The 20,158-nt window shown below is 54.3% G+C and overlaps 1 protein-coding gene across 1 annotated transcript in view; it reads right to left on the bottom strand.

Moving 5' to 3' along the window:
• Window positions 1–20,158, bottom strand: part of RNF157 (ring finger protein 157) — a 47,607-nt gene that overhangs the window by 22,338 nt on the left and 5,111 nt on the right. Inside the window, exons 2-4 of the mRNA XM_084862122.1 lie at window positions 15,132–15,250; window positions 1,661–1,749; window positions 405–551 (exon numbers count right to left, since the gene is read on the bottom strand). Of these exons, the coding sequence (XP_084718248.1) occupies window positions 405–551; window positions 1,661–1,749; window positions 15,132–15,250 (355 nt within the window). The remainder of the gene's footprint in view (window positions 1–404; window positions 552–1,660; window positions 1,750–15,131; window positions 15,251–20,158) is intronic.

The raw sequence follows: 20,158 nt of genomic DNA, 5'->3' as shown, positions 1-20,158 counted from the left end.
GAAATCAACAGAAATATTTTTTTTTAAAAAGTAGGGTTGCCCTAACCGGTGTGGCTCAGTGGATAGAGCGTCGGCCTGCAGACTGAGAGGTCTCAGGTTCAGTTCCGGTCAAGGGCATGCACCTTGGTTGTGGGCACATCCCCAGTAAGGGGTGTGCAGGAGGCAGCAGATCAATGTTTCTAACGCTCTATCCTTCTCCCTTCCTCTTTGTAAAAAATCAATAAAATATATTAAAAATAGAAGAAGAAGAAGAAGAAGAAGAAGAAGAAGAAGAAGAAGAAGAAGAAGAAGAAGAAGAAGAAGGGTCTGCAGAAGAAAGCCCACGTTCCAGAGCAGCTCTGGCCCGGTGAGTGCTGAGGGTGGGCCCCGGCGGGCTGCGGGGTGGCGGCCCCGGCCCGGCGTACCTGGCGATGCCGTTCTGGAACTCCTCGGTGGCCTGGTAGTAGATGGTGATGGCCACGCGGGCGTCCGTGTCGAAGGTGAACTCCACGTTGTAGTGGACCTTAGCTCTGCCGGCCTCGGCCCCCGGCGCCTTCACCTCCTCCGCGCACCTGGCAAGCACCCAGCCTCAGCGAGCGGCGGCACCCCGGCATTTACACGCTTTTAACTGTGACACAGCGTGGCTGCCTCCGCCGAGCCCGCTCCGCCCTCCTCGGGGTGACAGCAGGGGCGTCACTGCCATTGCCACGGGCGGTCATCACTGCCATTGCCACGGGCGGGCGGTGGTCGCTGATACTTCACACGCGACAGCGAGCGTCCTCGCCTTTACCCGACAGCACTGATGTTCATTTCTCATCGGAACCGAGGTTCCTAGTCACGTAGCTGACACAGTTTCCTAAGCCCCACCTCTCCCTTCCAGCCTCCTCCCGCCTGTCCCCGGGGAGCCCCGAGCCTCAGCGGAGGTGGCATCTGCTTAAAGCGGACGCTGAAGCCCTCGCCGGTGTGGCTCAGTGGGTAGAGTGTCAGCCTGTGGACTGAAGGGTTGGACTCCGGTCAAGGGCACATGCCTGGGTTGTGGGTTTGATCCCCAGTGTGGGGCGTGCAGGAGGCAGCCGATCAGTGATTCTCTCATCATTGATGTTTCTCTCTCTCCCTCTCCCTTCCTCTCTGACATCAATAAAAATATTTTTTTAAAGACACACACAAAAACAGCAAAACGCCTGCCACCGCTTCAGGAACAGCACAGAGAAGGTGAATGAGGGACAACACGATGGGCACGAAGCTGCCGCTGGGCGCTGAGTGTCTGGCGTATGAGGTTAAGAATAAATGTGAAGTGGATGTAAGCAATGAGTAAGGATTGCCTATTCCTAGTTCAAACAGCTCATCTCTCCACAGGCGTGTGGAGGGTCTGCAACTTCACCTTCTCCCGCAATATTCTTCTCTTAAAAGAAACTCATCAGGCAGGGCCTGCGTGACGGGCCAGGGAAGGGCCAGTGCTCGCACTCACGGACTGCGAGGGGGAGCTTCAACCGTCTCCACGCAGAGTCCGACCCAAGCAGGCCCGGTTGTGGCTCTGGGGCCGGGACCCCTGCTCTGCGGGGTGTGCCTGCCGGCCCGCGGGAGGGCCCCGGCACCCCTGCTCTGCGGGGCTCTGCGGGGCTCTGTGGGGGTGGCTGCCCGCGGGAGGGCCCGGCCGATGCAGCGTGGGACGGGCACTTACTTGACGAGCCGCAGGGTGTCCTTGCGGATGTTGACCAGGCTCCGCAGCGTCTTCACCGGCTCCTGGGGGGGCGGGGCGGCGTAGGGGAACTGTCGGGCGGAGGGAGAGAGGACAGCACGTGAGCGAAGACCGGAGGCCGCCCGCCCTGGCACAGGCCTCGCCGCCTTACGAGGCGAGGTGGGCGGGCGCCAGGTTCTGAGCTCCGGGAGGGCACAGACAGCCGCCTCAGCGAGTAGACGTGCTCAAGGTCACGGCCCGTAGGACTGGGATTGGACTTGGCGTCAAAAGAGTGAGATTAGCCCCGCCGGCGTGGCTCAGTGTCGCCCTGTGAACCAGGAGGTCACGGTCCGATTCCCGGTCAGGGCATGGGCCCGGGTTGCAGGCTCTATCCCCAGTAGGGGGAGGCAGCCGATCCATGATTCTCTCTCATTATTGGTGTCTCTCCCTTCCTTTCTGAGATCAATAATAAAAACATTTTTTTTAGGAGAGGGAGATTTACCTGCTTTCCCCATTCTCGGCTTATCTGGGTTGGCATTCACCCTGTGGGTACCTGACAAGAGCGCCTCCAAGTACCAAACGCAGCCCCAGTACTGAGGACGCAGGTGGCCCGTTCCTCAGAGGCTCTTCCATGTGACCATTGGGGCAAGCTCCCCGCTCCCCGGTCCCGGGCCCAGTTCCCGGCCCACTGAGGCAGCAGAGGCCCCCGAACGGGGCCTTGTGTCCCTGGCTGCCCAGCGCTGACCTCACCCTCCCTCCGGGGTGCCTGGCGGAGGACAGGAGGACCGAGAGGAGACAGTGACACGTTTAACGGGGGAGCTGCTTTCAGACGCTGAAGCCGGTGTCCCCATGTCCTCAGTCCTGTCCTGACGCTCTGCAGACAATGAGCGAGTTTTGCGTCTCGCTCGCAGAAAACCCACTGGGCGTGCGCTCTGCCCACGCATGGCGCTCCCGGGACAGCTCAGTCCCTCCGGGAGCCGGTGTCGGGGAGCAGCCCTCGGTCACGCTGCCCGGGCCACCACGGGGTTCCGCTGACGGCGGTCCTGTCCCTCGGACAACACAGCCTACCGTGCGCCTGATTTTATGAAGTCGGTGTGATTGCTGATAACTCACATGCACACACACGACTCTCGAGGAAACACACGCAATCTGAACTGTCACGTGTGTATCCAATGGACCCTCTGTGTGTGGGCACCGAATAGCAACACGTTACTTTCCTCATGGATACACTGCACAGGCATCCTTTTAAAATGCATGACGGCTGGTTTTTCTAATTACAAAGGAACACACATAGGGTGTCCTCCCCAAATGTAGACACACGTGAATAATTATTCATTCCGACGGGCTACATCTGAAAAGAAACGTCAACTGAGCTCAGAAAAAAGCGTGTCCATATTTATTTTATTTTTTTTGCGGGGGATGACACCCTGTATTTAAGCAGAAAAGTTGAAAAGCACACAAAAACGTACAAAATCAGCCCTAACCCATTAGGCTCAGTGGGTAGAGTGTCAGTCTGTGGACTCAAGGGCAGCGCTAGAAGCACTCATGCTTTCATCCATCCCGCCGGTGTCACCTCGTGTGTGTCTGTGTTTCGTTTTTCTGACATAAATGTGTGAGCGCCTTGGTCCTACTTTTCTGCCTGCTCGTCAGATGACCTCCTTAGGATAAGTTCCTAGATGTGGGATCACTGGATCAAAGGGTAAGCGTGTTTTTTAAGAGTTTTATTATACAAATACTTTTGCCAAACTGTTCTCCAGAAAGCTGGCTCTGATTCCCTCTCCCACCGGCCGCGTGTCTGGAGGCTTTTATTCAGGGAAGCGGGACACCCAGTCCGACCCGGCTGTGGCCCAGGTCTCCTCACCCCCTCCTTCTCCCCCCCACCCCCACCCCCCGGTTCCACCAAAGGAATTTAAAACAATTTTCAAACACGCTTAAGCAAAAAGTAATTAGGGCAGGAAAATCCGACACAAATGCCAGTCTACTGTAAAGCCCAAGTAAATGACTCGGGGATTAAAATAGTTTTCTGGAGCAGCGAGTTAATCGTATCCGTCTGCATAGGTACCGGGAGGGGCCATCACTCTTCCCGAGTTTAAAAAAGTAAATAAAAGGCCAGGTCTTCCTTCACTCTTTGCCCTGTCTCCTCCACACCCTGCAAAAAATAAAAGCAACAGGAAAAAGGGGGGGGGGGGGGAAATCCAACAAAAACCTTGTGATCTTTGTCTTCCTTACTCCCTGTCACCCGGCACAGATCCATTTCACGCTCTGTCTGCCGTCTCCCCCTGGAGCTCGTCTTCCTTGTGAAAGGTGAGACGGCCCGGCGCACGGCTCAGGGGTGAGCACTGACCTATGAACCAGGAGGTCACGGTTAGGTCCCTGTCAGGGCACATGCTCAGGTTGCGCCTCGGTTCCCAGGAGGACACACACGGACACACACGGAATGCCGATGGCAGGGGGCTGCTCACCCTGCGCCCAGGATGCTGGAACGTGAACTAATGTCAAAGGACAAGACGCTAGCCCCCTCATTCCACACCCGCTCTGCTCTGCCTGCTGAGCCTGGGCCTGCGGGAGGGGCCGGCACCTCTGAGTTCCATGCGTCCAAGGCTGACCCTGCCGCCCTGCCGGGCACAGCACCCTCCGGGGCGGCCCGCAAGCCTGAAGCTCAGAGTAATTTAAATCCCGAGCGCCTGGAGCCCAGGATGGGAGCATATCAGTGTGGGTCCAGTTCATTCAAAGGGGCCCCCCAGGAGGCTGCCAACCAGGACTCTGAGGAATACTGAGCCGGTTTCCTTTTGACCCTTAACCCTGGTGTTCACCAGTTTCCTTTCTTTCCCGTTGGTCTCACGTCAACAAAGTGCCCTCTGGTGACCAAGTGTGGAACTGCTAGTGTGTGTGTGTGTGTGTGTGTGTGTGTGTGTGTGTACACATCAATATGTATGTATATATACACTGAGTGGCTAGATTATTATGATCTCTGAACGTATAATAATCCGGCCACTCAGTGTGTATATACATACACATACACATATACATATATTGATACATACACACACACATTAGAGGCCCGGTGCATGAATTTGTACATGGCTGGGGAGGGGAGGTCCGGCCAGCCTGGCCAGGGGGAGGGGACATGGGTGGTTGGCTGGCCTGCCTGCTGGTTGAACTCCTGGTCAGGGGGACAATTTGCATATTAGTCTTTTATTACACAGGATATACACGGAGTGGCCAGATCATTATGCGTTCAGAGATCACCATAATCTGGCTGCTCAGTGTATATTAACCATATATCCTCGGTATTTTTTAAGCCATTCTAATTTCAGCTCCCCCTACCAATGCACTCACATTTTTGTTGTAGAAAATGTGGCCATAATTCAAATACAACGGCAGGTACCTTGTTTCAGTGGTAAATTATCGGGCAATTCCCAGGAGTCTCTGAAAAGGACATAACCCAATCATAAAAATAAACACCTTTGGAAAAGCTGTAAAAGTACACGATTTGCTCATATTTGCTCTCTGTCTCAGCACATCCCCGATGCGGCTCTGGGTGCTCCCCCTGTGCCCCCCTCCTGTGGCCTGCCCCATCTTCTTATTTCTCTTTTTTGTTAATCCTCATGGAGTATATTTTCCCACTGATCTTAGAGAAGGCGGAAGGGAGGGAGGGAGAGGGAGAGACAGAGAGAGGAACATGGATGTGAGAGAGACACAAGTACGGGTTGCTTCCAGCATGTGGCCTGGCCGGAGCCAGGGATTGATCCTGCAGCCCAGGTGCATGTCCTTGACGGAGATCAAACCCTAGACCCTTCGGTGTGCAGGCCGATGCTCCAACCACTGAGCCACACCAGCCAGGGCTGCACTGATAAGAGTCTTTACTTAGAAAACAGGAAGCCCCAAATGCCAACAATCTGATTCCAAAGAAAAAGTAAATCATTTTAGGTAGTTTATAATTACAGTAGAAAAGTACTCATTTTGTACATTAGCAGGCATGTACTATTTGGGGCAAAGTATCTGATGATAGTTACTATGGCGACCAACATCTGGAAGCATGTAACTCCTTTACGGCCCTCCATAACGCCGGTTGGTTTTATTTTATTATTTTTTAAAACATATTTTATTGATTTTTTACAGAGAGGAAGGGAGAAGGATAGAGCTAGAAACATCGACGAGAGAGGAGCATGGACCAGCTGCCTCCTGCACACCCCCTACTGGGAATGTATCTGAAACGAAGGTACATGCCCTTGACCGGAATCGAACCCGGTACCTCTCAGTCCGCAGGCCGACGCTCTATCCACTGAGCCAAACCGGTTTCAGCAGGGCTTTTCTATGTAAACTCCAGTTCCTTCTGTTAGCTGCCTGGCTGTTTTCTCCGCGTCCTCTGCTTCCTCTCTTCTCAGAAGCACGTGTCCCAGGCTCAGGGAGGGTATTTTTGGCCTCGCACAGCCTGTTCCAAGATCAGTGTCAGGGAGCACAGTGCCGCCGCAGAATGGGTGCAAATTCGCCTGTTTGACCAGCGGCTGCTGGGGCGGGCGGCCTGCGGTCGACCACGTGTCAGAGGCTCTATTTACGGCAGAAAAACCCCCTTTCACTGAGTTTGCATCCCGTCCCCCTGGGAGCTCATGGCCACAGCAGAAAGGGAACCGCAGAGCTGAGAGACACCCCATTCACCAACCAAAGGCGGGAGGGGCCCTGAGAGGGTGTCGCATGGTGACCTCAACGTGAAGGTGCTCTGGGCCCAGGTCTGGCCACCAGAGATCCGAGGCGGCGGCCCCTTTAGAGCCTGTGACACCTGGTGCCCGGGCAGGACACAGGACCAGTGTCACGGCCCTGTGACCTCCCAGCGAAGGCTGATCTTTCCAGGACATCCATCCATCCATCATCTATGTATATATGTATCTTCCTATGTACTTATCTACCCTGTTTCCCCAAAAATAAGACAGTGTCTTATATTAATTTTTTCTCCCAAAGTTGCGCTAGGTCTTATTTTCAGGGGATGTCTTATCTTTCCATGCGCTAGGTCTTATTTTCAGAGGATGTCTTATTTTTGGGGAAACACGGTATCTGCCTATCTATCCATCATCCATATATGTATGTGTGTACCTATCATCTATATACCTATGTATCTATCTATCCACCCATGTATGTATGTACCTACCCATGTATGCATCTATCTATGCATACATGTGTGTATGTGTGTATGTAAATACTTTTTTCCTGTTTCTTCTTCTTTTTAAAATGTATTTCAGAGAGGAATGGAGAGAGAGAGACAGAAACATCAAAGATGAGCCCGCAGCCAGGCATGTGCCACGACCGGGAATCCAACCGTGACCTCCCGACACTCGGCCCTGAGCGGGGCTCCTACACACGTGACCGCAGACGCGCGGCCCGGGGACTGCCTCTCCGGGCACCTCGGCACGCGGGGAGGGCGAGCGCACACTCCGCGGGACGGTCAGGCGCCACCATGAAACCGCTCGGATCTCCGGCAACGGCCACGGCAGACCCGCCGTCTCCCCATTCTTACGGGCCGGGCCGTGGCTCCCTTTGGGGGTACCTGGACCAGGCAGCCCACTGGGTACCCCTCTGATGTCAAACGCACCCACCAGGCTGTGTGTACTGTTTTGATGACACAGTAAATGTCCTCGACTTCCGGTTTCCTCGCGGACAGGAAGCCCTGGCCTCGTGGAGAGGGGCCCCTCCCAGCGGAACTAAAGCACCCCCCCCCGCCGCCCCGCACAGGCCTCCGGAGCCGGGGCTCACACAGGACGTTGCCCAAGGCCAGCGGGAGCGGGGACAGAGGATGCTCTCAGCGCCGACCGTCATCCTCCGCGGCAGCGGGTAAACAATGACTCACTCGGGGCGCCGCCCCTGTCAGACACCCGGTTCCCGCCGCCCGGCTTCTGTTCCATCTGGTCGGAGGCACGTCCCCCGCTCCCAAACAGGAGTCCGTTTGTAAGAGGCCTGACGCCGTAGCTAACGAATATGCCCAGAGAGCAAGCCCTGTATCAGTTATAATTATGCCTTTAAAAATGCACAATATTTTTTCCAAAGAAGCGTAACAGAGCTATTTTATTCCAGACGGTGAATCCCGGGGACGGTACGCAAACATCCACAGCGTGTCGCGGTCAGTGTCCGGCTCCGAGCATGGTTTCTGTCACCGCGAGTCCGGTTCTGTGCTGCACCCAGTCTCTCCCCTGCCTCCCGCCCGAGATCCCGCCCGCTCCAGGCCTGTCACCACCGGCCGGCCGACCGACCGCCCGCCCACCTGACCGCCCACCTCTCGGTCCTTCCCTGCAAGTCCCCGTCCCTGCCCGCATCCTCCAGGTCTCCGCTCCCTGCCGCGGCCTGACCGCCTGCCTGCCACCAAGAGCCTGCGCTTCAGGCCACCTTGTTTTTATTGATTTTTTTTTTTTTTTTTTTTTTTTTGTGAGAGAGGGGGGGCGGTGGAGAAGGGAAAGGGAAAGAGAGAAAGAGAGAGGGAGAAACACTGATGAGAGAGAAACATACATCGGCTGCCTCCTGCACGCTCCCTACTAGGGATCAAGCCCACCACCCAGACGTGTGCCCTGACTGGGCATCGAACCCTGACCTCCTGGCTCACAGATGAGCGCTCACCCACGGAGCCACGCCGGCCGAGTCCGTTTGAAGGTGTAAGAAATGGAAACCACGACTGAGTGCTGTCACCCGGCACCTCTCCTGCGGAGCGCGCTCTCGGGGCCCTGCGGGAGCGGAGGCCTCCGTCTGGTTACATTCTCTGACCATCGGGGCTCCTTTTTGGGTCAAAAGCCGGGCGAGACCATTTCAGAGGATGAGGCCTGTGCTGCCCGCGGAGGCCGCCTCCCTGTGCCCGGCTGTCACACCCCGGGGCCGGGCTCTGACCCCTGTCTGCCCGGCTTCTCCGAAACGTGGCCCCGCCGGCACCGCTTCCCGTAAGGCGGGGACCCACAGGAAGCAGAGGTGACAGCGTGCACCCGGGCTCAGGACGCGGCAGATAAATTTCTAGGAAACCCTGCAGCACGCGCCCGCCGCGGGTTCCGGTGCGCCGTGTGCGAAACAGCACCGCAGGCACGGGAGGTCAGGTGGAGCGGCCAGCACCAGCAGAGGTCACGCGGTCCCTCTTAGTGTTCCCCCCGGTGTGTGTGGGTCTGACCGCCCTCCAGACGGTGAGTCTGAGTGCAAGACCCACAGAAGAGCGTGTTCGTATGACCCAGAGCATGTTCGTATGACCAGAGTGTGTTCGTATGACCATCTGTGGCACCGCAGGAGAGAGCGGGCATCTGACCCGGGAACGGACGGGAACGGACATCGACACGTCTAACAGGGACACGCCAGCCCCATGCAAGTGGATCTAGAATGATCTCCAAGCCCTGGCCGGTTTGGCTCAGTGGATAGAGCGCCGGCCTGCAAACTGAAAGGTCCCGGGTTCGATTCCGGTCAAGGGCACAAAACCCGGGTTGTGGGTTCCACCCCCAGTGGGGGACTTGCAGGAGGCAGCTGATCCACCATGATTCTCTTATCATGGATGCTTCTATCTCTCCTTCTTCCTTCCTCTCTGAAATCAATAAAAATATATTTTAAAAAATGATAATAAATAAAATAAAATGACCTCCAAGATACACTGTTGGATTAACAAGCCAGGGCAGAAGTGCATACGGGGTGCGCAGTGGTGTGTGGGCACCCCGCCCCACCCCACCCCGCCAGGCTGTGCTCCCATCCCATCCCCCGGCCGCAGACCATGGTGGCCACACGCAGCCCGGCCGGCCTGCTTTCCCCGGAATGAGGAACCAGAGCCACCTGGTCCCCGACAGTCTTTCCGCCACCGCCCACCGCAGGCGGCCCAGCTCGGTACACGCTGTCCCCACGGCTTTCCCCGGGACCAGGCTGCAGCCACCGCGTCCAGACCACGTGTTTGCTCTCATGGGCACGTGCTCCACCGGAAATACACACCGCGTCCCTGACAGGACAGCGCCTCCCACCCAGGGCTTTAAAAGAACGCTCAGGTTGGCTCCGACCTCACTCACATCCAGCCCGTCCCAGCAGGCGCCCAAGGATGTGGATTCTGCGAGTGGGATTCTGGAGCATCTCCTCCTCCTCCTCGTGTTCCTGCATCTCCTTCTACTCCTCCTCTTCCACTTCCTCCATCTCCTCCTCTTCCATCTCCTTCTCCTCTTCCATCTCCTTTTCCTTTTCCATCTCCTTCTCCTCTTCCATCTCCTTCTCCATCTCTTCCTCCTCTTCCACCTCCTGCTCCTCCATTTCCTTCTCCTTCATCTCCTCCTCCTCATCCATCTCCTCCTCCTCCTCTTCCTCCTCTGCTTCCTTCTCCCAGGGCGCAGTTCTACAATCCGAATTGGAGTGTAAAGTCTCATACAGGGACGGTAACCTACTAGGTTAGCAGGTGTTAAGAACTGCTCTCCTGCCAAAACCGGTTAGGCTCAGTGGATAGAGCGTTAGCCTGCGGACTGAAAGGTCCCAGGTTCCATTCCGGTCAGGGGTATGTGACTTGGTTGCAGGCACGTCCCCAGTAGGGGTATGCAGGGGGCAGCTAATCGGTGTTTCCCTCTCATCAATGTTTCTGGCTCTCTATCCCTCTCCCTTCCTCTCTGTAAAAAGTCAATAAAATATATTTTTTTAAAAAGAAGAAAAAGACTACTCTCCTGCTGCTCATTCGTCTCCAGCCAGGCTTCTTCCAGAGACGTTTTCCGTCCTCATAATTCCAGGTTCTGTTCACCCCCTTTCTATCACTTCCATCCATAAAATTATACCCTGGAGTCTACAGCCAGACAGACACAGCCACGCTCCGTCTCCCGTCTCAGAGCAGAGCGGTGGAGCCGACACACACAGCCCACTCCAGACCTCAGCCCACGCGGCATCTGCAGCTGAGGAAGGGAGCAACTCGGTTGGTGCTTTTTGCATTAAAAAAAGAGAGAGAGCCTGACTGGTGTGGCTCAGTGCTTGAGCGTCCAACTATGAACCAGGAGGTCATGGTTCGATTCCTGGTCAAGGGCAAATGCCCTGATTTCAAGCTCAATCCCCAGGGGAGGGTGTGCAGGAGGCAGCCAATCAATGATTCTATCATCATTGATATTTCTAAGTCTTCTCCTTCTCCCTTCCTCTCTGAAATAAATAACAATATATGAGAGAGAGAGAGAGAGAGAGGGAGAGAGAAACATTGATGTGAGAGTAAAACATTAATTTGTTGCCTCCTGCACGTGCCTCAACTAGGGATCGAACCACACCTGGGTATGTGTCCTGACCAGGAATTCAAACCCCAAACCTTTGGTGTATGGGACAACCTTTGGTGATCGGGCTGCAACCAAGTGAGCCACGCCACGAGGGCTTTCCTTTTTCCATTTTGTTAGGTTTGCTCACTGATCTCAAAGAAGGGGGAGGGAGAGATCCATTTTTGTTGTTCCACTCATTTATGCATTTGTTGGTTGACTCTTATGTGTGCCCTGACCACAACCGTGGCGTATCAGGGTGACACTCTAACCAACCGAGCCACCCGGCCAGGGCCCAGTTGTCTTTTTAGTCCTATAACGTGTAGCTAACTTTACAATTACTGTGCGGTCTCGTGTTTTATGCTCTTATCTACTGAACAAAAAAAAACTATCCTCCTCTCCATATGCAAGAGGCCAGCTGGCCCCCGTTATCTCAGGAACCAAGAAGCAGTCAAAAGGAACTCTTAAGTAAAAGCTACAGCGCGGTGGTTCGGAAATGTGACTGATGCTATCGCCACACCACAAAGCAGTCTGTTTACATATTCAGTCCTCACTCACCGAGTGGCCCAAGGCAGCTTTCTCTACAAGAAGGCCTCTGAAAGAATTTCTTCATCTTTATTAATAACTGGAGGCCCAGTGCACGAAATTCATGCGGGGGGTGGGGGGGGGAGGTGTCCCTCAGTCCAGCCTGAACCCTCTCCAATCTGGGACCCCTCGAGGGATGTCCGACTGCCCGTTTAGGTCCAATCCTAAATGGGCAGTCTCATATACCTCTTACAATCCAGGACTGCTGGCTCCCAACTGCTCGCCTGCCTGCTTTCCTGATTGCCCCTAACTGCTTCTGGCTGCCAGCCTTATTGATGCCTAACTGCTCCCCTACCAGCCTGACTGCCCCTAACTGCCCTCCCCTGCAGGCCTGGTTACCCCTAACTGCCCTCCCCTGTAGGCCTGGTCCCCCTGAACTGCCCTTCCCTGCAGGCCTGGTCCCCCCCAACTGCCCTCCCCTCCTGGCCTGATTGCCCCCCAACTGCCCTCCCTTGCAGGCCTGGTTCCTCCAAATTGCCCTCCCCTGCTGGCCATCTTGTAGCAGCCATCTTGTGACCACATGGGGGCAGCCATCTTGTATGTTGGAGTGATGGTCAATTTGCATATTACTCTTATTAGATAGGATGACAAGCTTCAACATTGAAAATAAGATAATTGCATTTACGTAATTTCCTAAAGCCAAATAATCATACTCCCTCAGCCCAATGCTGTGTGCATGTGCGCCTTACCAAACTGAACGAACGCCCACGCTCTCAGCAGCGTTAGTCACAGCAGGAGCGGGACGCCGCCCACGTGTGTGTCGGGGACGAATGGGTCAGCAGGACGTGTTACACGCACACACAGAATCCCGCCCAGCAGTCCCTGCTCTGTGTGGTAAGAAATTTAAAATGCTTTAACTTAATAAAATAAATAAATAAAAACACGCCTTTACCGGTGTGGCTCAGTGGATAGAGCATTGGCCTGTGGACTGAAGGGTCCCGGGTTCGATTCCAGTCAGGGGCACATGCCCGGGTTGCAGGTTTGATCCCCGTTGGGGGGCGTGCAGAAGACAACCCATCAATGATTCTCTCTCATCATTGATGTTTCTCTCTCTCCCCCTCTTCCTTCCTCTCTGACATCAATAAAAATATATTTAAAAACAAATAAATAAATAAATAAATACACGCTCAACAGGGAACACTGAAACAACATAGGGGAGAATACGATGATGCACCAAGAGCGACCACTGTGCCAGGGTCGCGGGCATTGTCCTCTTGCAAACACGGATGCACCTATAAGCACAAATGCTTCCCCGGACCGGCTGGCACACCTGCCTCTACCTGACCTGAGGTCGGCCTCCACGTTCTTGGCAGCTGGCTCTCTTCAGTAAACGGGGGGCGGGGGCACAGCTGCACCTCGGGGGAGACAGAGCTGGCTGCTCTCCGGCTGCTGCAGGTAGCCCTCCCCCCGAGGTGCGGGCCGCCCCAGCAGCCTACGCTCACCAGCCTCTGGGTAACTCAGACCCTAGCAGCCAAATGCCCACAGAACACATCTTCACGCAGCAAACACAGCCCCGCTCTCCCACCAGCCAGGCAGGGCAGGGATACTGTGATTGAAAAATTTACAAGAAAGAGCCGAAACCGGTTTGGCTCAGTGGTAGAGCGTTGGTCTGCGAACTGAAAGGTCCCAGGTTCGATTCCGGTCAAGGGCATGTACCTTGGTTGCGGGCACATCCCCGGTAGGGGGTGTGCAAGAGGCAGCTGGTCGATGTTTCTCTCTCATCAACGTTTCTAGCTCTCTATCTCTCTCCTTTCCTCTCTGTAAGAAAAATCAATAAAATACATTTAAAAAAAAAAAAATTTACAAGAAAGAAACAAACCCAAGCACTCCGTACAGGTGGCTAGAAACCTATTTAATTCTCACGGCTGGGATGGAGGAGCAGTGACCTTTGCCCCCCACGGAGCACGGAGCCAGCTCAAGCCCAGCGAGTGCCCCCCCAGAACCTGCAGGCGCTGCAGAAAGCATCCGCCCTCCAGGGCCTCCCGCCTGGCGCCGTCCAGGCGTTACCCCAGCAGGACAGGCCTCCAAGGTCAGAACCGCCCGCACTTCACAGCTGGGTAACCCGAGAGCCAGCGCAGCCGTGCCAGGCTGCAGGGAGCAGAGCGGTGGATGCAAACCCCGCTGAAATCTCGATTCCACCTCCCTCCCTCCCTCCCTCCCTCCCTCCCTCCCGCTGCGCACGCAGACACGGACACGCTAGTGCTGTACACCCGCCCCCGAGCCTTTCAGGGAGTCTCCTGAGGGGCCGCTCAGCTCAGTACCGCCCCACAGTGCACACGAGGGCGGAGTGATGGTCCATCCAGTGCTACTCCTCTCATCTTCCTAATAATCACATTTTTATGTTTTAGAAAGAGAGAAGAGCCAGAGCCACACACACAGAGAAACGTTAATGTGAGAAAGACACATGGATGGGCTGCCTCCCGCACAGGAGGGAGCCTGCAGGCGAGGCACAGGCCCTGGACCAGAATCAAACCCGGGACCCTTTAGTCCAGGGGCCGACACTCTATCCACTGAGCCAGACCAGCGAGGCGAATGATACTGCCCTCAGCGCGACCGTCCAGAAAGGCGGGAAGACCACAGTCCCAGAGCCAGAAGCTACGGCTTCTCGGCAGACCTAACGGTTCATCGCAGCCGTCTCCGTGCCCTCCGGAGAGGGGGCTGCCCTCGCCCGAGCTGGCGGGCGGCTTTAAAAGGCTGTGCCCCTTCCTCTGCAACCCCACGCCCCCCGACACCCCCCGGCGCCCCAGCAACACGGAGACATGTCACTGGAGTGGAAGTCATGCCTGGGGACTCACTGGGCCACCCACCCTCCCCAAACCAGCGGGGAGGCAGGGCCAGCGCCAGGGCTCAGGGTGCGGGCGGATGACACACCCAGAGAACGCCTGCAAGTCCGTTTCTACTTGCTTTCTTCACGTGCAACGTGGGTGTCTTTTGAGAAGCACGTTTGCTCGCCCCCGGGGAGCACCTGCAGTGATCGCCACGGGAACACGGCCGCGGAGAGGCCATGGGGAGGCTCCGGGGGGAAGACTCACACTGAAGGTCAAGGCCCCGGCCAGGCACCCACAGGCCCACGGAGGCGGACGCGCAGCGGGGAATTCTAGGAAGTTTGTCAGCCAGCGCAAGCCTCACCCCGAACCCCACCGAGCACCGACCTGCTCTAAAGCCCTCTGGATGCTCTAAGAGGCCACACACGCAGAAAACCAGCCACCCAGCAAACCCCGGTCCTAACCCCAGAGAGACGCAGAGAGGGAGACGGGTGCGCAGGGCGAGCTCCGGACACCTCGTCCCCGGCCACCTCGTCCGGCGCGGCCAGGACAGACGGCATCGCTCCTCCGCCTGCTGAGCAGCCGCAAACGCGACAGAGCTCAACTGAAGCCGGAAGCACTTGTGTGTGTGTTGTTGTGTTTTTGTGTATTTTTTTAAAATTTTTATGTTTTTATTGCTTTTTTAGAGAGAGGAAGGGAAAGAGAGTCTGAACCCACGGAGAGCTGGAGCCGGCCTCACCCCCGGCAGACGCTGGTGGCCTTGGCACGGCTCAGCTCCTAGTGCCAGCAACCCAGTTCCGCCACGGAGGCACCCTCTGCCCCCCAGGACCCCACCTGCCTCCCTGGACCCCCTCAACTCAGACCCAGCCAGCCACAGACACGGGCCCCCCACGCAGCACCGCCGGGAAGCCGTACCGCCACGGGCCGGTTGCCCAGGAAGTTCAGGTCGCTGTTTTCTCCAAACAGGTAGCCTTCGGGGTGGGCCGAGTCGAACTTCTCTCCTCCCATGATGAAGTGGCTGGCGAAGTAGCTTCCTGCAGAGGGAGACACGAGCTCAATGACACCGGCAGACGGGGCCGGGGAAAGCGCCGATTTGGGGAGACGGGGCCCCCAACCCCTCACCCGAGCCGGTGCCACGCCCGGGACAACGGCACCAAGTGGAGAAGCAAACCCGTGGCAGGGAGGAGCCGCGCCACCAAACAGCATCGACCGCTGCTTTCCTCCCAGCAGCCTGATTCACCGGTCCTCCCGCGATCCGTGTCCGCCCTCAGCCCAACACCGGAAGGCCCCGCCACGCACACCCATGAACACGTACGTATGTGCATTTTGTTCCTGATTTTCCCCCTTAAACTCATGGAGGTTTTTCTATGTCCTCCATGCATTTAGGAATCTTTATATATATATATATATATATATATATATATATATATATATTTTAATATATTTTATTGATTTTGTACAGAGTGAAAGGGAGAGAGAGAGAGAGTTAGAAACATCAGTGAGAGAGAGTCATCGATTAGCTGCCTCTTGCACACCCCCTACTGGGGATATGCCCTTGACCGGAATCGAACCCGGGACTTTTCAGTCCCCAAGCCAACGCTCTATCCATTGAGCCAAACCGGTTTCAGCTAAAAATATATTTTTATTGATTTCAAAAAGGAAGAGAGAGGGAGAGAGAGACAGAAGCATCAACGATGAGACGGAATCACTGATCGGCTGCCTCCTGCATGCTCTGTACTGGGGATTGAGCCCACAACCCTTGACTGGAATCGAACCCGGAACCCTTTAGTCCACAGGCCGACGATCTATCCACTGAGCCAAACCAGCCAGGGCCTTTTGGGAATCTTTTAAAAATTGTAGATGTTTTTATTGATGTCAAAGAAGAAGGAAAAGGGAGAGAGCGGGAGAAACATCCATGATGCGAGAGAATCATCGATCACCTGCCTCCTGCACACCCCTCTCTGGGGACTGAGCCAGCAACCCAGGCCTGTGCTCTGGCGGGGGATGGGAGCAATGGCCTCCGGTTCATAGGCCGACGCTCTCCCCTGAGCCATGCCGGCCGGGCCAGGCGATTCTTTAAACAGCCAGCAAGCACGGGAAGATTCTTCGAGAGCCGTCGCACCCGAATCAGAGCAAACTCTTAGAGTTCCCCACCCAAACGTGAAGCCACCGAGAGCCGCCGTCCGCCAGGATGCCACCGGGCAAGCCATCGCTGAGGAGAGCTTGGTTATCCATTATTGATGCCGGCTCTTACCGCCCTGTTTTCCAGGTGCATAATTTATAGAGGGGGAGGGGCCCTCTGGAACCCTCAGGCCCCGTGAAGCTGGCCCTTCGTAAGACGCCTTCTCTCTGCATTATGTGTTTGTGGAGAAATTATATATTTATTATGTTAGGTGACTTAGGGAAGGGAGGAGCCCACATGGACGGGTGAGGAACGGGGAGACGCAGGCTGGGTGCCCGGCGCGGAGCAGGTCGCGTTCGGCGTGGGACATGCCGAGCTGCCGGGCCTGTGCGCGGCCCGGTGAGGGATGGGCACAGGGACAGGCGCTTACGGGGTCCGGCCAGAGAGAGCCCCGCGGCCTGGGGGCGGGGCGAGGGCTCAGAGAAGGCGCCGGGCTCCCTGGGAAATGTCCCCCTCTCGGTATGACAGGAGGAGAAAGTGCTCACGAACATAGCGTGCAGCTAACTGCAGCTTTGCTCGGCAGCTCAAGTCAAGAGCCGAGACTGTCCCCAGGCCGACAGCCTTTCCCAGCTCCATCCGCCCCAGGACTCTCCGAAGACGCCGTCTCACTGCCCAGGCTCTGCTCCGGGGCTTCTGCCTCTCCCTGCCTCTCGCTGGCCCAGGCCATACGCACCTCCCGGCTCCACAGCTCACTCCTCCTCCAGCCTCCCTTCTCCCTCCCCCTGTCCCTCCCTCTCCACTCCGGTCCCTCCCTCACAGAATCTAAGGCCGTGGCTTAGGCCAGGGCTGGCTCTGATGCTGATATTTCGGCCTACAGGCAGCGTGACCCAGAACAAAGAATTTAACACTGTTGAGCCTTGATGTTTTCCTTTGGAAAGCAGAGATGATAAAACCGCTTTCCGAAAAGGATCGCCGTGGGGACGGCCGCCTACGCAGCTGGCCAGGCCCTGTGGGCGGGTCCCACCTGCGCCTTCTCCTTCCTCCCACTGGACTTCCAAGCCAGCCTGTGTCTCTCACCTTTCTTTAGCATTTCAGTCCAGATCTTTTCTTTTTAATATATTTTATTGATTTTAGAGAGGAAGGGAGAGGGAGAGAGAAACATCTATGACGAGAATCACTGATTGGCTGCCTCCTGCATGTCCCTTACTGGAGATCGAGCCAGTAACCTAGGCATATGCCCTTGGCCAGAACTGAACCTGGGACCCTTCAGTCCACAGGCCGACGCTCTATCCACTGAGCCACACCGGCTGCGGTATCAGTCCTGCGCTTTAACCACCTGCCATATCTTTTCATCTGGCCATCCCATCTTCACCTGAAACTCAATGAATACCCTCTTCTTCTGGAAGAAGATGGAATTAAAGACATTTTATCTTAAGAGCTGGCACAAGGACTCCTCTCAGAAGGCAGGCTCTGTTTTGCAATGGACCTTATGAAGCTATTACAGAGGGAGAGGGAGGGAGACATCGATGTGAGAGCAGGTATCAACCGGCAACCTTGTGGTGCAGGGATGACGCCCAGCCAATGGTGCTTCCTGGCCAGTGCCCTCTGCACTGTTTCCTTAAACAGCTTTACTGCCGAAACCTGTGTGGCTCAGTGGATAGAGCATCGGCCTGCAGGCTGCAGGTTCCCAGGTTCGATTCTGGTCAGGGGCATGTACCTTGGTTGTGGGCACATCCCCAGTAGGGGGTGTGCAAGAGGCAACTGATCAATGTTTCTCTCTCATTGATGTTTCTAACTCTCTATCCCTCTCCCTTCCTCTCTGCCCGCAACCAAGGTACATGCCCTTGACCAGAATCTAACCTGGGACCTTTCAGTCCACAGGCTGACGCTCTATCCACTGAACCACACTGGTTAGGGCGTGTGGTCTTCTTAATATTGAGTTGTAAACGTTCTTGATATTCTGGATAAAAAAGTCTATCTAAGCGATTGGTAAATATTTTCTTTAAGAGGCCGACTTATCTTTCATCTTCCTAACATCTCTTGAAGCAGAAACATTTTCAATTTTGAAGAAATCCAACTTACCCATTTTTTTTCTTCTATGGGTTATACTTTTTCTCTCTCACATCCATATTTCTCTCTGTCTTTCCCTCTCTCTTCCATTCTCTCTAAAAACCAATGGAGCCGGCCAGCAGGGCTCAGTGGCCGAGCATCAGTCTGTGAACCAGGAGGTCACAGTTCGATTCCCAGTCGGGGCATATGCGGGCTCCATGCCCAATGGGCAGCATGCAGGAGGCAACCAATCAATGATTCTCTCTCATCATTGATTTTCCATCTCTTTCTCCCTCTCCTTTCCTCTTTGAAATCAATAAAAATATATTTTTAAAAAATCAATGGAAAATATCCTCGGGTGCCAAAACAGGTGTGGCTCAGTGGACAGTGCATCGGCCTGTGGACTGAAGGGTCCCAGGTTCGATTCCGGTCAAGGGCATGTACATTGTTTGCGGGCAAATCCCCGGTGGAGGATGTACAGGAGGCAGCTGGTCGATGTTTCTAGCTCTCTATCCCTCTCCCTTCCTCTCTGTAAAAAAATCAATAAAATATATATTTTTTTAAAAGAATATAAAATATCCTTGGGCAAGGATTAAAAATAATAAATATTTTCTTTCATATCTTCTTATAATGTTTTATAGTTTTTAGCTCTTGTATTTAGGTCTATCATCCATTTAAAAAGAACGTTATTGTGATATAATTCACATATTATGTAATCAGGTATGGAAAGGGTACAATCCCAGGGTTTTTTAGAATATTCAGTTATGTAACCATTCACCACGATCTAATTCTGGAACATTTTCATTACCCTAAAAAGATCCCACGAGCAGTCCCTCCTCATTTCCCCTCCCCGAGCCACTGGCGGGCAGTAATCTACTTTCTGTTTCTCTGGATCTGCCTCTCCTGGGATTTCCTATAAGAGGGATTATACAATATACACATCTGGCTTCTCTGACTTAGCATTCGTGCTTCCAAGGTTCATCCATGTTGTAGCAAATATCAACACTTCATTCCTTTTTATTAGCAAGTAACATCCCATTGTGTGGACTTACTACATTGAATGTATCAGCTGTTTCATTCATCAGTTGATGGACTGTTGGGTTATTTCCACCTTTTAGCTATTGTGAATGCCTGCTGCTATGAATGACCATTCTTAACCCTTTGGGTGTGGATATTTTTTCATTTTTATCACTGACGGGTGTTGGATTTTGTCAAATGTCTTGTCTGCATCTATTAAGATGACCATGTGGTGTTTTTTCTTTTTTCTTTATTCCACTAACATAGTATATTAACATGGACTGACTCTTCAGCTATTAAACCGACCTTGCATTCCTGAGATAATCCCTTTTCTTCATGGCACCTTCTGCATTCTTGTTCACCTCTGTAGGCAGGCATTCTGCATCTGACACTAGATGATAAGCTCTGAAATTTTGGAAGGAGCATAATTTTCTTTTTTTAATCCTCACTTGAAGATATTTTTTCCCAATGATTTTTTTTTTTATTTTTAAAGAGGGAGGAGAGGGAGTGAGAGAGATACATCAATTGGCTGCCTCCTTAATATGCCCTGACCTGAGCCAGGGATTGAGCCTGCAACTGAGGTACATGCCCTTTTCTGAGAATAGAACCTGCAATCCTTCGGTCTGCAGGCTAATACTCTAACCACTGAGCAACCGGCCATGGCAGGAGCATAATTGGTCTCAGGTTCAATTCCGGTCAAGGGCATGTACATTGGTTGTGGGCACATCCCCAGTGGGTGGTGTGCAGGAGGCAG

This window comes from Pipistrellus hanaki (assembly GCF_964339955.1).
Source record: "Pipistrellus hanaki genome assembly, chromosome: 16".
Lineage (NCBI taxonomy): Eukaryota > Metazoa > Chordata > Mammalia > Chiroptera > Vespertilionidae > Pipistrellus > Pipistrellus hanaki.
This window is presented reverse-complemented; position numbering and strand designations above follow the sequence as displayed.